This window comes from Schistocerca serialis, chromosome 6, assembly GCF_023864345.2.
Source record: "Schistocerca serialis cubense isolate TAMUIC-IGC-003099 chromosome 6, iqSchSeri2.2, whole genome shotgun sequence".
Taxonomy (NCBI): domain Eukaryota; kingdom Metazoa; phylum Arthropoda; class Insecta; order Orthoptera; family Acrididae; genus Schistocerca; species Schistocerca serialis.
This window is the reverse complement of record NC_064643.1, coordinates 48,851,593-48,866,710: the sequence shown is the minus strand read 5'-3', so window position 1 is coordinate 48,866,710 and position 15,118 is coordinate 48,851,593. Positions and strand designations below refer to the sequence as shown.

Here is a 15,118-nt window from a genome sequence, read left to right as displayed (position 1 = left end):
TTCGCACCATTCTAATATCTCTTCTAAATCATTTTGCAATTTGTTTTGATCTTCTGCTGCAAACAACCTAGGATGGCTGCCCAAATTGTCTCCCAAATCGTATATATAGATAAGAAAGAGCATAGGGCCTATATAACACTACTTTGGTTAACGCCAGAAATCACTTGTGTTTTACTCGATGACTTTCCATCAATTACTATGAACTGTGACCTCTCTGACAGGAAGTAACACATCCAGTCACATAACTGAGACGCTATTCCATAAGCATGCAAATTCACTACAAGCCGCTTTTGTAGTACTGTGTCAAAAGCCTTCCGGAAATACAGAAATACAGAATCGATCTAAAATCCCTTGTCAATAACACTTAACACCTCATGCAAATAAATAGCTAGTTGTGGTTCACAAGAATGATGTTTTCTAAACCCACGTAGACTGTGTGTCAACAGACTGATTCCTTCGAGGTAATTCAGTACGTTCGAACACAATATATGTTCCAGAATCCTGCATATCGATGTTAGTGATTAGTCATACTACCTTTCTTGAATATTGGTGTGACCTGTGCAACTTTCCGGTCTTTGGGTATGGATCTTTCGTTGAGCGAATGTTTGTATATAATTGTTAAGTATGGATCTAATGCATCAGCATACTCTGAAAGGAACCTAATTGGTACACAGGCTGGACCAGAAGACTTGCTTCAAGGACATTTACTTCTACATTACTCATGTTGGCAGCTGTTCTTGATTTGAATTTTGGAATATTTACTTCATCTTCTTTTGTGAAGGCATTTCGGAAGGCTGTGTTAAGTAACACTGCTTTGGCAGCACTGTCTTTGATACTATCTTCATTGCTATCACACAGAGAAGGCATTGATTGTTTCTTGCTGCTAACATACTTCACATATGACCGGAATCTCCTTGGACTTTCTGCCAGGTTTCAAGACAAAGTTTCATTGTGGAAGCTGTTATAAGCACCTCACATTGAGGCCTGTACTAAATTTCGAGCTTCTGCAAAAGATCGCCAGTCTTGGGGATTTTGAATCTCTTTAAATTTGGCATGTTTGCTTCATTGTTTACGCAACAGTGTTCTGACACGTTCTGTGTCTCAGAAAGGCGTCAAGTGAATTTTTATCTGCTTAGAATATTCACCCCCCCCCCCCCCCCCCCCAAAGAACCATGGACCTTGACATTGGTGATTGGTGAGGAGGCTTGCTTGCCTCAGCAATACAGATAGCCATACCGTAGGTGCAACCACAATGGAGGGATGTCTGTTGAGAGGCCAAACAAGCGTGTGGTTCCTGAAGAGGGGCAGCTGCCTTTTCGGTAGTCGCAGGGGCAACAGTCTGGATGATTGACTGATCTGGCCTTGTAACACTAACCAAAACAGCCTTGCTGTACCGGTACTGCGAACGGCTGAAAGCAAGGGGAAACTACAGCCATAATTTTTCCCGAGGGCATGCAGCTTTACTGTATGGTTAAATGATGATGGCGTGGGTAAGCTACTACAAATAGCATAGTGAACGCATTGTTGTGACCAAGATAGATACGAAGCCAATGCCTACCACAGTAGTAGAATTTTATATGCCAACTAGCTCCGCAGGTGACAAAGAGATCGATGAAGTGTATGATGGGATAAAAGAAATTATTCAGATAGTGAAGGGAGACGAAAATTTAATAGTAATGGGTGACTGGAATTCGATAGTAGGAAAAGGAAGAGAAGGAAATGTAGTAGGTGAATATGGATTGGGGCTAACAAATGAAAGAGGAAGCCACCTGGTAGAATTTTGCACAGACATCAACTTAATCATAGCTAACACTTGGTTCAAGATTCATAAAAGAAGGTTGTATACATGGAAGAAGACTGGAGATACTGACAGCTTTCAGATAGATTACATAATGGTAAGACAGAGATTTAGGAACCAGGTTTTAAATTGTAAGACATTTCTAGGGGCAGATGTGGACTCTGTCCACAATCTATTGGTTATGAACTGTAGATTAAAACTGAAGAAACTGCAAAAAGATGGGAATTTAAGGAGATGGGACCTGGATAAACTGACTAAACCAGAGGTTGCACAGAGTTTCAGGGAGAGCATAAGGGAACAATTGACAGGAATGGGGGAAAGAAATACAGTAGAATGGGTAGCTCTGAGAGAAGAAGTAGTGAAGGTAGCAGAGGATCAAGTAGGTAAAAAGACGAGGGCTAGTATAAATCCTTGGGTAACAGAAGACATATTGAATTTAATTGATGAAATGAGAAAATATAAAAATGCAGTAAATGAAGGAGGCAAAAAGGAATACAAACGTCTCAAAAATGAGATTGACAAGAAGTGCAAAATGGCTAAGCAGGGATGGCTAGAGGACAAATGTAACGATGTAGAGGCTTATCTCACTAGAGGTAAGATAGATACTGTACACAGGAAAATTAAAGAGACCTTCAGGAAAAAGAGAACCACTTGTATGAATATCAAGAGCTCAGATGGAAACCCAGTTCTAAGCAAAGAAGGGAAAGCAGAAAGGTGGAAGGAGTATATAGAGGGTCTATACAAGGGAGATGTACTTGAGGACAATATTACGGAAATGGAAATGGAAGAGGAGGTAGAAGAAGATGAAATGGGAGATATGATGCTGCCTGAAGAGTTTGACAAAGCACTGAAAGACCTGAGTCGAAACAAGGCTCCGGGAGTAGACAACATTTCATTATAACTACTGACGGCCTTGGGACAGCCAGTCCTGACAAAAAACTACCATCTGGTAAGCAAGATGTATGAGACAGGCGAAATACCCTCAGATTTCAAGAAGAATATAATAGTTCCAATCCTAAAGAAAGCAGGTGCTGACAGATGTGAAAATTACCGAACAATCAGTTTAATAAGTCATGGATGCAAAATAAGGCGAATTCTTTTCAGACAAATGGAAAAACTGGTAGAAGCCGACCTTGGGGAAGATCAGTTTGAATTCCATAGAAATGTTGGAACATGTGAGGCAATACTGACCCTTCGACTTATCTTAGAGAATAGATTAAGGAAAGGCAAACCCATGTTTCTAGCATTTGTAGACTTAGAGAAAGCTTTTGACGCTGTTGACTGGAATACTCTCTTTCAAATTCTGAAGGTGGCAGGGGTAAAATAAAGGGTGCAAAAGGCTATTTACAATTTGTACAGAAACCAGGTGGCAGAGTCGAGGGCATGAAAAGGAAGCAGTGGTTGGGAAGGGAGTGAGACAGGGTTGTAGCCTATCCCCGATGTTATTCAATCTGTATATTGAGCAAGCAGTAAAGGAAACAAAAGAAAAATTCGGAGTAGGTATTAAAATCCAAGGAGAAGAAATAAAAACTTAGAGGTTTGCCGATGACATTGTAATTCTGTCAGAGACAGCAAAGGACTTGGAAGAGCAGTTGAACGGAATGGACAGTGTCTTGAAAGGAGGATATAAGATGAACATCAACAAAAGCAAAACGAGGATAATGGAATGTAGTCGAATTAAGTCGGGTGATGCTGGGGGAATTAGATTAGGAAATGAGACACTTAAAGTAGTAAAGGAGTTTTCCTATTTGGGGAGGAAAATAACTGATGATGGTCAAAGTAGAGAGGATATAAAATGTAGCCTGGCAATGGAAAGGAAATCGTTTCTGAAGAAGAGAAATTTGTTAACATCGAGTATAGATTTGAGTGTCAGGAAGTCGTTTCTGAAAGTATTTGTATGGAGTGTAGCCATGTATGGAAGTGAAACATGGACAATAAATAGTTTGGACAAGAAGAGAATAGAAGCTTTTGAAATGTGGTGCTACAGAAGAATGTTGAAGATTAGGTGGGTAGATCACGTAACTAATGAGGAGGTATTGAATAGGATTGGGGAGAAGAGAAGTTTGTGCCAGAACTTGACTAGAAGAAGGGATCAGTTGGTATGACATGTCCTGAGGCATCAAGGGATCACAAATTTGGCATTGGAGAGCAGTGTAGAGGGTAAAAATCGTAGAGAGAGACCAAGAGATGAATACACTAAGCAGATTTAGAAGGATGTAGGTTGCAGTAGGTACTGTGAGATGAAGGAGCTTGCACAGGATAGATTAGCATGGAGAGCTGCATCAAACCAGTCTCCGGACTGAAGACCACAACAACAACAACAACAACAACAACATAAAAAGACTGAGGGCTGTTATGAAGTGTCTCGAACAAGGCGGACTGGGACTAATCCAAGAAAGTGTCTCTCTGGAGCAAAAGAAATCAAAATACTTGGACACCTTGTGTCAAACGAATGTGTGCGGCCACACTCAGAAAAGGTGACAGCTATAACGGAACTTCCTATTCCGAAAAGTATTAGAGATGGGAGAAGCTCCCTTGGATTATGTTATTATTACAGTCGTTTTATCAAAGATTTTTGTATCAAACCCGGGCCACTCCAAGAGTTGTTCAAAGCTGACGCTAAATTTATCTGGGGTGGTGCTCAACAAGATTCTTTCGACGTGCTGTGAGAAGCACTGACGACTGACCCTGTACTTGGTCTGTATGATTAGAGAGCACCTACAGAACTACACACAGATGCCAGTGGGTATGGGATCGGTGCTGTTCTGGTGCAAATTTCGGATGGAAAAGAAGGTTATAGCCTTCTAGGACAGTTATAAAAGCCGAGAGAAACTACTCAACTACAGAGAGAGAATGTCTTGCTGTGATCTGGGCGATGTGCAAATTTCGACAGTATCTCTATGGAACGCCATGCACAGTTGTTACAGACCATCATTCACTTTGTTGGTTGACACGTCTTAAGGATCCAACAGGACAATTCTGCCAGATGGGCACTACGTCTTCAAGCGTATGACAGTACCAGTGTGTACAAAGTGGAAGAAAACACTAAGATGCCGACTGTCTCTCAAGAAACCCTGTGGAAGACCATCAAAACTTTGATGAAGATAGTGACTGTCTCACTGCACTCCAGGATCTCTCTGCTGAGCAGAAGGACGACGCCAAGATATCTCAAATTATGCTTTTATTTATTTATTTATCATTAGCCAACGTAAGTTGAAATAGACAATTACATACTTAAAGGTTGATCACATTTGATAGTTTACATGTTTAGCTTTACTATATACATTCACATTTCTTAATACTACACTATACTACATACATTCAAATTCCTTAATACTATACACACACTCATCAACTAACAGTTTGTGAATGTGCTTACGGAAGATATCACATTGTAAGTCTCTCACTGGTGGTGGTAGCTTGGTATATAACTTTATCCCTATTTGTTTAAAGCTACTTTGGACCTTACACAGTCTTGTAAAATATACATCTATGTTATTTCTGTATCTAGTTTCATGCAAATGGATGTCTGTTCTGCAAGGTAGTGTATGTATTTGATGTTTTGTAGAGAGAAGAAATGTTTTAGTGTAAAGGGAAGGTACAGTCAAGATGATGAGGTCTTTAAAATGCTTTCTACATGATTTTTGGTTTGTAATGCCTGTAATTGCTCTTATGGCTTTCTTCTGCCATGTGAACACTGTCTGAGCAACATGGGAGTTGTCCCATAGTTTTATTGCGTGCTGGAGGTGACACTGAAAGAAGGCAAAGTAAGAAGTTAGAAGTTGTTGTTTGCTAACTAATGGTTTTAATTTCTTTAACAAGAAGACTACTCTCAATAGTTTGGTACATAACTGTTCAGTATGGCAGTTCCAAGTCAGTTTAGGATACAGGTGGGTTCCAAGAAGCCTTACCGAGTCAGATTCATTTACTTTTTCGTTAAGCTTGTGCAGGTAGAAAAACATAGTCTTGGTTTTGCTATTGTTTAGGATTAACATGTTACCGTGAAGCCATATGGCAGCCTTTTCAAGACTAGCTTTTGTTTTTTGTTTCACCTCCTCCAATTTGTGTCTTCAGCATATATTACTGGCTTGTCAGGCAAGAAAGTAGGCAAGTCATTCATGTATATTAAGAAAAGGAATGGCCCACACACTGAGCCTTGTGGCACACCTCTAACCACTGGCAGGGCATTTGATTGACAGTTATTTACCATGAACACTTGAGTTCTCTTAGTCAAGTATGATCAAATTAGTGTCAGTTCGTTCATTATTTGTGATACCATAGTACTCCAGCTTATTTATGAGTATTTCATGTGACAGTATCAAATTCTTTGCTCAGATCTAGTAGTAAGGCACATGTGTAGGAATTGTTCTCAAAGCCATTAAGAATGTCTGTTACAAGAGTTTCTACTGCATTTACTGTAGACAAATCTGGCCTAAATCCAAAGAGTGATGAGGAGATAAGATTATGATCTTCAAAATAGTTGCCAAGTTGTAATTTAATACAACATTCTATTACCTTGGATATTATAGGTATGAGAGATATTGGGCGATAACTTTCAGGGTTGTTTATTTCCCCTTATTTATAAATAGGGACAGCAATAGTAGCCTTCAGGACCTCAGGAAATTTTCCAGTTTTAAAGGTATTATTGATCAGTAAGGTAAGAGGGGCAAGAATTATGTCAATTATTTGTTTCAGGATGTTGTTTGAAATACCATACAGATCTTCACTGTAAGATGGTTGTAGGTTTTTGACCACTTTGTGTACAATTTGGCAGGTAACCTGTTTCCATTTAAATGATAAGTTATTGTCAGGTATGTTGTGGAAAAAGCTTCCAGAAGTTGCATCATTTGGTGCAGAGGTAGGAGCAGCTTCATACTTTGTGCTGTTTACAATGAATTCATTCAATTTATCTGGCAATAGTGGAATTGCTTGTCTGTTTTTGTGTTTCCCTGCTATTGCGTTGATTACCTTGCAAACTGCTTTGCATTCGTTGCTGGAATTTTCTATGAAACCATCATTGGCTCTTTGCTCTCTGTATTTCTGTCCTGTACCTCTTCCTGGCTTCTTTGTACCTCTGTTTCCATTATAGATTACCAGTTTTAGCCATTTTATTTAGGGCAATAAGAGTTTTTCTCTGGTCATGCAGGTTAGGAGTGAACCAGTTGTTCCACTTTTTCTTGTTTGATATCCATGTGTTCTCACCTTTTTAGTTACTTGTGGGCAGCAGCTTCGAACTAAGCTCATTAGTATGTTAATAAATATGTTAAAAGCATTGTCACTGCTATCACAGCATCCCCATCGATGCGCAAGTCGCCGAAGTGGCGTCAAATCGAAAGACTTGCACCAGGCGGGCGGTCTACCCGATGGGAGGCCCTTGTCACATGCCATTATTATTATTATTGCTATCACCGTTATATACTCAGTCCCACTCAAGATCTGATAATTTTTGTCTTAGCTGTGTGATGTTGGCAGGATATAACAGTCTGATCCTCTTAATGTGTTTAGGTTGCTGAAAAGGGTATGTTTCATGGTTGACCATCAGCCATAGGCCATGGTGATCAAATAATACTGGATCTATCACTCCATACTGATATTCATATTTTGTTAAATTGGAAATTACATCATCCAGGCATGCTGCTAATCATGTTGGCTGGTCATTCACACAGTACAAGTTGTTGGATCTTAGCAGGTTTTGAAAATGTGTGACAGTGTTTTTTGTAGAATGTCAATATCAATGTCACCAATGTATACTATCTTGTGGTGCCTTTATTTTACCAACAGGTACTTCTTTAGAGGCTCCATTTGATCAATAAACTGATTGGTATCAGAGCTTGGGGTGCGATAAATAGAGATGAGCACTAACTTTTGTTTTGGAAGTAGCACTACAACAATTTCAAAAAGTTGGTCTTTGCAAAACTGATCATCTTTCTGTGCTACATATTCAGTGTTAGAGTTTTTGTTTACAAAAACTGCAACTCCTTCATGTCTGCTTTTGTTTCTACAGTATGAACTTGCTAACTCAAATCCTTCAGGGATATACAGGGCAATCTCATGAGGTGTGAGCCAGTGTTCATTTACACAAAAAATGTGGCATAGGTTTGAAATTAGGAAAACATATATTTCATCTATTTTGTTTCTGATTGACTGTACATTTAGATGCAAAATTAAAATTCTGTTGTCAGCAAGGATAGGCAAAGAATTTGATACTTCTGTATTCACGGTTTTTGTGGCACTGACTGGGGCATAATAGTTCATAAAAAATCTTCACTACAGCTAGTCACTTTCCTGCATCTGGTAGATCAGCAAGTGGCAGCATTATCCATCCTCTTGGGTGTTGATGTGGCTGTATCTGCAGTTCTGGCTGGTACACTTCTGTTGCAGTCTGGTGAGCTGGCTGCTGCTGTTGGTTCAGTACTGGGTTCATGCCACACTAGTTCTCTGATGGTCTTTTGGGACTTACACTTAATAGCTATATTTATCATCTTTCCTCATGTATAATTTCCTTTATTGTTCAAGTGAAGTCCACCATATCTGGTGAAGCATGTTCTGTCAGGTGAGTTGACATCTATTAGTCTGACATTACTGAATGTGTTGCAAGTGCTTTTAAGTTTAACATTTTATCTACTAATTTCTTTGTTTATTGGTGAGCTTTCAGGCAGGTCATATCTGAGGCTAAAGTTCATGAGTACAATGTTTGTATTTGTTAAGAATAATATAAGTCTCATGGCACTGTTTTTGTAGACGTCATTTGCTCCAACACAAATCACTACATTGTCTTTTCTGGTATAGTTATTTTTTGCGATATTTTCGTCGCTTGCCTTAAATCGGTCAGAGGATGTGAAAGGACAATTTAATGTATTACTTTGCAAGAAAAACTTTGATCCGTTTGGAAAGAGGTGGCTACGAGTGATTCCTAAATACATGCACTTAAGAAATTCTACAGAAGTTCCATGACACACACATGAGGCCGGACATTCAGTTTTTATTAAGGCATACGATAGAATCTGCAAGACATTTTTCTGGCCAGGTTTATTTAGGAGTGTCCGTCACTATGTGTTGCACTGTCGAGAGTGCCAGAGGAGAAAGTCAGTTCCTCAGAAACCATCTGGCCGACTCATACCAATTCCGCCAGCCGAAACGCCTTTCCAGTATGTTGGGATTGACCTCCTCGGACGATTTCCAATGTCTGCTAGTGGCAATATATGGAGTATTGTTTGCAGTGATTACCTGAACGCTATGGCGTTACAAAAGCCGTGAAAACAGTCAAAGCATCTGAGGTAGCCAAATTCATCGTGGAAGACATTGTATTAAAACACGATGCCCCAAGGTCATTAATTACGGGTTGAGAGAAAGTTTTTTAATCGAATCTTGTGACAGAGATAAACCTTCAGTGCAACATTATTCATCACATGATGACTGCCTACCTTTCAGAAACTAACGAGCTTACTGAATGCCTTAATAAGACCTTGGACGACATGCTATCAATGTTCGTCAATGTTGCGCAGAGCAACTAGGATGAGGTGCTACCTTTCGTGACATTTGCCTACAACACCGCCAAACAAGACACCACAGGATTTATGCCATTTTTCCTGATGCATGGGCTTGAGGTGACTATGGCGATGGACACTGTGTTTCCATTACATCCTGATGATGTGGACGACGACTAAATCAGCCAGGTGTTAACCAGAGATGAGAAAGTTTGGCAGTTAGCTCAACTTCGCACGCTGCAGGCTCAAGAAAATGATCGCCGAAGGTATGACGTGAGCCACCGTCCTGTTGTCTACCAGCCTGGTGACCTTGTCTGGATCTTCAATTCTGTTCGAAAGGCTGGTCTCTCTGAGAAGCTCCTCAGGCACTACTTTGGACCCTATAAGGTTGTAAGACAGTTGTCTGATGTTACTTATGAAGTTGAAGATTTTGCACCCAACACAAGAAGACAAAAGATCAGAGATACGGTCCACGTCCTTCGAATGAAGCCCTAAAAGGATCCTGCATCCCAGGGTAAATTCAGAGCTCCAGAGACAGGCAACAAGCGGAAAGGTGACGAAGAGCGTAGTAGCAAAAGAAGTTCTAAGATCACCGCCAGGGTGAGCATAAGTCATTGGGAGTAAAAGTATGCAGGACCGAGGACTTGTTCCCGAACTAGGAAGACATAACATGGAGACGCTGTTCTCTTAAGGAGGGAGCACTGTTGCAGAAGAAGCTGAGTAGCACAATCAGTGTGGTGTAGTGGTTACAATAACAGACTGTTGCATGGAGGGTTGTGAGTTCAAAACTCGCCTCAACTGTAAAACTTCAATTTCTATATGTGGTTTGAGTACGTTCCAGAAGTATCCACAAATGTCAAGAATGATTGTACTCTAATATTCTGTAGCTGTATAACTGTTCTAGCTGGAGGCATTTCACTCTGCGCTCTTGTATGTGCAAGTGCTGAATAAACCTTTGTTAAGTGAAGTTAGTGTTCGTCATTCATCTAATTAGACCTTCTTCTACAAGACAATATAGCTAAACAAATTAAAAGAATTGTAAAAGGAAAGTGAACGACACCAACTGAATGAACATGTACAGATTATCAACAAGCCAAAGGGTGTAGCTAATCTCTTTTTCTCCTTTTTAAATTTAGCCAAAACCTTAGAGTGTGAAATATCACTTGTAAAAACTGTATCGAAACAATGTGAAAAACAGAGCAGGTACAAATGGTAGCCAAACTTTTAAATATCACATCAAGACTACGTAATAAGTTTTTCTTTTCTCCACCCAGCTACACCTCTGCAGCAATGGTACACATTTAAGTTCCTACAGCACAGCACTCACCACTGTAACATGTTACCAGAAGAGCAGCCCAACAGTAAAGTGGACATGTACTGCTCCTTTCTGTTTCGCGTCTTCTAGAGGTGTGTTACAGTGCTGTGTGTTGTGGGAACGGAGACTGCAGACATGTACCTGTGGAAATTTCAGTGTGTACCAGAACTGGAGACGTGTACTTGCAATTGTTTTGTATTGATAATTAAAACTTTGGTCAGTACTTGCATAGTGCGACAATAGTAATTAGTGACTTTTGACATTTAGTTCAAAGCCCATCACATGACAGGACGTCTGGCAGATACGGTGCAAACTGCCGGCCCCTCTGTCATCCAGCAGTAGTGTGCCTGGTCCGTACGGTACTGCAGGCACCCGCTCGGGATGTGCTCGTGGCGACACTACCATCCGCTGCCTCCGTACGGAAGTGACAAACTACTTTAACCACATTTCAACTACACAACTGCCAGTATGTGGACATTTTGGCTGTCAAATCTTTGACAAGAATTTATTCTACTAGCTGTGCGACATCTGATACTTACAATTTCCTCCTCGAGGAATGTCTCGTGGGGGCTCTGAACGTGACCCGGTTGTGTGCTGGCCTGAAAACATAAAATAATTCTTATCAATTAAAAACGATGTAAAAAAGTTTGTGAAGTTATCTACTGAGATAAGCCACAAATAATTAAAACTTGTGACACCCAGGAGTCGAAAATTTATTTCGTGCTTTTCGAGAGCAGCCGCCTCTACTGTTACATTATAAACTTCCACCGTCACCGGTTCTGCTGTTTTTCCTTCTGAATCCGTGCCACCTAGGAGCAGAACATTACAGGATGTGGAACGAGTTCAGAAATACATGAAGAGAAGCAGTGGAAATTGTAGAAACTAAGGGTGAGCTGCGGTCCCCCGGCGGCTCTGTTCCCCCGGTGGAAGTACTCGTATACGGCACTCGAGCCAGGCCCAGAAGTGTGCTCGGACAGCTCGACAGTCAAGCTGGGTGCTCGTGATTGGCACAGAATCTGGGCTTGTGTCTCGTATGTTATTCTATCTGTATACTGACCCAGCAGTTATGTTATTTAACTAACATCATTGTAAATGTTTCTGAAATTTACACATTTTTGTTAACCCAAATGACCTGCAGTCGTATCTAGTTTGGAGGAATGAGGATCTACTGTACTACTGGTATTACGTATTAGTCAGTCCTATTCATCCAAATTGCATTAGGTACATTCAAATCTTGTTCCACATCACTTTTAATGGTATTACTATCAACTGACTGCTATATGTGAAACTGAAATTATCATCATCCATTCAGTATCTGTGGAGCAAAAATTACTGTAAGAGATGATCCGAAGACCCTAATCTGATCAGGTAAACCAAGTAAACAAAATGTCACAAATAATACCAGAATGGAGGTTAGTCTCAAGGTTGCCAGAAGTTTCCGAACGCAAAATTCACTAATTTCCAGATGCAGTTTTACCGTTCTACCCTAACACCTGAAGGATGAGTTAACAGACATGTTGACAAAAAGAAGAAAGGAACATGTTGTTAACTCTAATTCAGAATGAACAGGAAGTCACTGTCTTCTTTACGGGATTTACAATCTGAAGGGTGATGTAGCACAATGACCACATTCAGTCAGAAATGTGCAAAGTAGGAAGTAGATTACAGCAGAGTGAGCCGCAAGCGAGCACAGACCTCAGGCCAGGTGAGGTGCAAGTGTTTATTATATACACCGCAATGCACAAATTGCCCGAGTGAGCACAGCCCATTAGCATGTAAATACCTAGCCACTTTACCTCTGAAATTAACTCGAGTTAGTATTGCAGCAGTACCACCTGGGGACCATAGCTTTTTGGCCTTCAGTTCATTAGCTCACATGTAACTGAATCTCTTCCATCTAGCTATCTGGCTTATTCAACTTCTTCACATTGCTTTCATTGGAAAGCCTGACCATATCGATCTCGATCATTGCAATAGTCCACAATTGTTCTATTGTTAACTTCGATCTTGAAGGTACAGTCAGCTGATTTCAGGCCATCGTATAGCTGACAAGTAGTTACCGATTACTTCATTTCTCGGTTAACTGTCATATACTCTTTATTAATGGAAAACCTTCCTCTACAAATATTCAACTGTGGCTCCGAATGATAACCTTTTGAAGAAAGCTATATAAATGCTGACAGATGGTATCACCATCCAGTAAGTCTCTCCAAAAGTGATTGATTCTCTCATTTTTCTTTTAGCTTGCACAGAAATTCAAAAATTGTTGATTACCAGGAAGTTGTGCAAATTCTTTCTCAACTTTATCACAGTCCTTAGCACTCACCCAATTTTGTGCAGATAATTTCTGTGAGGTATTTGAGAGTCTACTCTCATTAGTTCTCAGGCTGCTATTTATTGTAGCTGGATCAAAAAAGCTTATGTACCTGCAAATGCTATACTACAAAGGTGACTTCAGTAGGAGGCTTGCTGAATATCTTTGGCAGTCACTTTCATCTTTCTCAGATCAAACAGTACAGAATGGTGTAAGTTAACTTCTTTGGCAGGAATAAGACCAGTTCCATCATCAAGTTTTATATCACATACCGATTTTGCAGCACACAATTCATCAAGATTAAGTACTTTTAGACGCTGTATCAGCAAGTATAGAAGACAAAGCACTGTACAGGAAAGGAGCCATAAGAGCCGCACATTGGAAGTATCTCAAAAAGGGTCTGACCTACCTGAGGGCCTGACCTACCCCGAAGCAAAACCAAAAAAAGGTTTTTAACTGGCAGCAGAGGATCTGTGAGGTACTTCAACATCGTTCACCAGCTGTAAGTACCTATTTTAATCTAATGCTCCATTACTTTGTCTGTGTAAGTCTTTAGAAAGAGAATGGCTTTACACCCCAATTGACCACATCCTCGTTTGCCAGCCTGCACATGGAGCAAAACGTTTTAGGAAATGGCAGATTTTCAAGTTCATTAAATCTCTTATAGTGACCTTTCAGACATAATGACATACGTTCAGACATAATGACCTTTCTAAACTCTGAGAAGCTCATCTGCAGAAACTAGCACGGTTTTAGGAAACAGCGGTCATGTGAGACACAGCTGGCCCTCTTTGTGCACGATATACAACAAGCTCTAGATACTGGCTCCCAGGTTGATGCCACATTCCTCGACTTTAGAAATGTGTTAGACTCAGTTCCGCACTGTCGCTTGCTCCAAAAAGTGCACGCTTACAGTCTATCCTATGGCATATGCGGTTGGATAGAAAGTTTTCTAACAGACAGTGAGTAGTATGTCGTCCTGAATGGGGCGGCTTCAACAGAAAGAAGCGTATCATCAGGTGTGCCCCAGGGCAGTGATTTACATAAACGGTGACATTGGACTGTTTGCCGATAATGCTGTAGTCTACAGGAAAGAAGTATTACATGAAAGTTGTGAACAAATCAATGAGGATTTGCAGAAAATAAATGTGTGGTGTAATGACTGGCAGTGTAACCTAATGCGTATAACAAGACAAAAATTCCCCATTAATGTGCGAGTACAAAATAAATGCCCAGTCTTTGGAAGCGGTAACATCCGTCAAGTATCTGGGTGTGACTATACTAAATGATCTCAAATGGAATGATCAGATTACACAAATAACGGGCAAGGTTGCAGTTTATTGGTAGAATCCTGACGTGATGCATGCCTTCAGCAAAGGAAATTGTTCATAATACTTTAGTTCGTCCAGTATTAGAGTATTGTTCGTCTGCATGGGACCCTTAGCAGTTGGGTCTGATTCAAGAGATTGATAAGGTCCAAAGAAGAGCAGCAAGATTCGTGACTGGTACATTTAGCAATCACGAGAGTGTTACAAATCTCATAGAAAGTTTGAAGTGGGACACATTTGCAGGTAGATGATGTGCTAATCAGAAGGGGCTGCTCACTAAAAATCGGATCTTCACTGAGGATGTACAGTATATATTATTACCACCAAATTTCAAATCACGCAATCATCACCATTCAAAGATAAGGGAAATTAGAGCTCGTACTGAGGCATTCAGACAATCATTTTTCCCTCGCGTGATCTGCCAGTGGAACAGAAGGGGGGGTGGGGGGGAAAAATGCCTTTTGCACAAATTGTGCCCTCTGCCACATATCGCTTGGTGGCTAGTGGAGTATATATGTAGATAACCAGCTCTTCTTGCATTTACATTCTTCAACACATTACAAATCTATCTCAGAAAAGGGACAATGCCCCAGTTAGTCTTTAACGTTGCATTCTTGTATGGAGACCACAAGATCTCATATCAATAAAATCTGATGCACTGTCCCCATGAATACTCTTCAGATGAAGATGCAAGTCCTTCAAGAATGCCTAGTTGACGTCTGGACAAACCATTGACATTTGAAGCATGTTGGTAAGGTTCAGGTCATAAGTTTTTTTCTTAAAACAGTTCAAAATATGAGCAGCAGTGGTATGGCCCAAAAATGGAATGAAAAGTAGTGCATTTCAACCTATTTGTTTATTCTGTAACAATAGCTG

The 15,118-nt window shown here is 40.4% G+C and overlaps 1 protein-coding gene across 1 annotated transcript in view; it reads right to left on the bottom strand.

Annotated features, from left to right (window-relative positions):
* The window catches only part of LOC126484232 (uncharacterized), a 421,255-nt gene that overhangs the window by 135,796 nt on the left and 270,341 nt on the right, over positions 1-15,118 (bottom strand). The window contains exon 8 of the mRNA XM_050107648.1: positions 11,140-11,199. Within this exon, the coding sequence (XP_049963605.1) occupies positions 11,140-11,199 (60 nt within the window). The remainder of the gene's footprint in view (positions 1-11,139; positions 11,200-15,118) is intronic.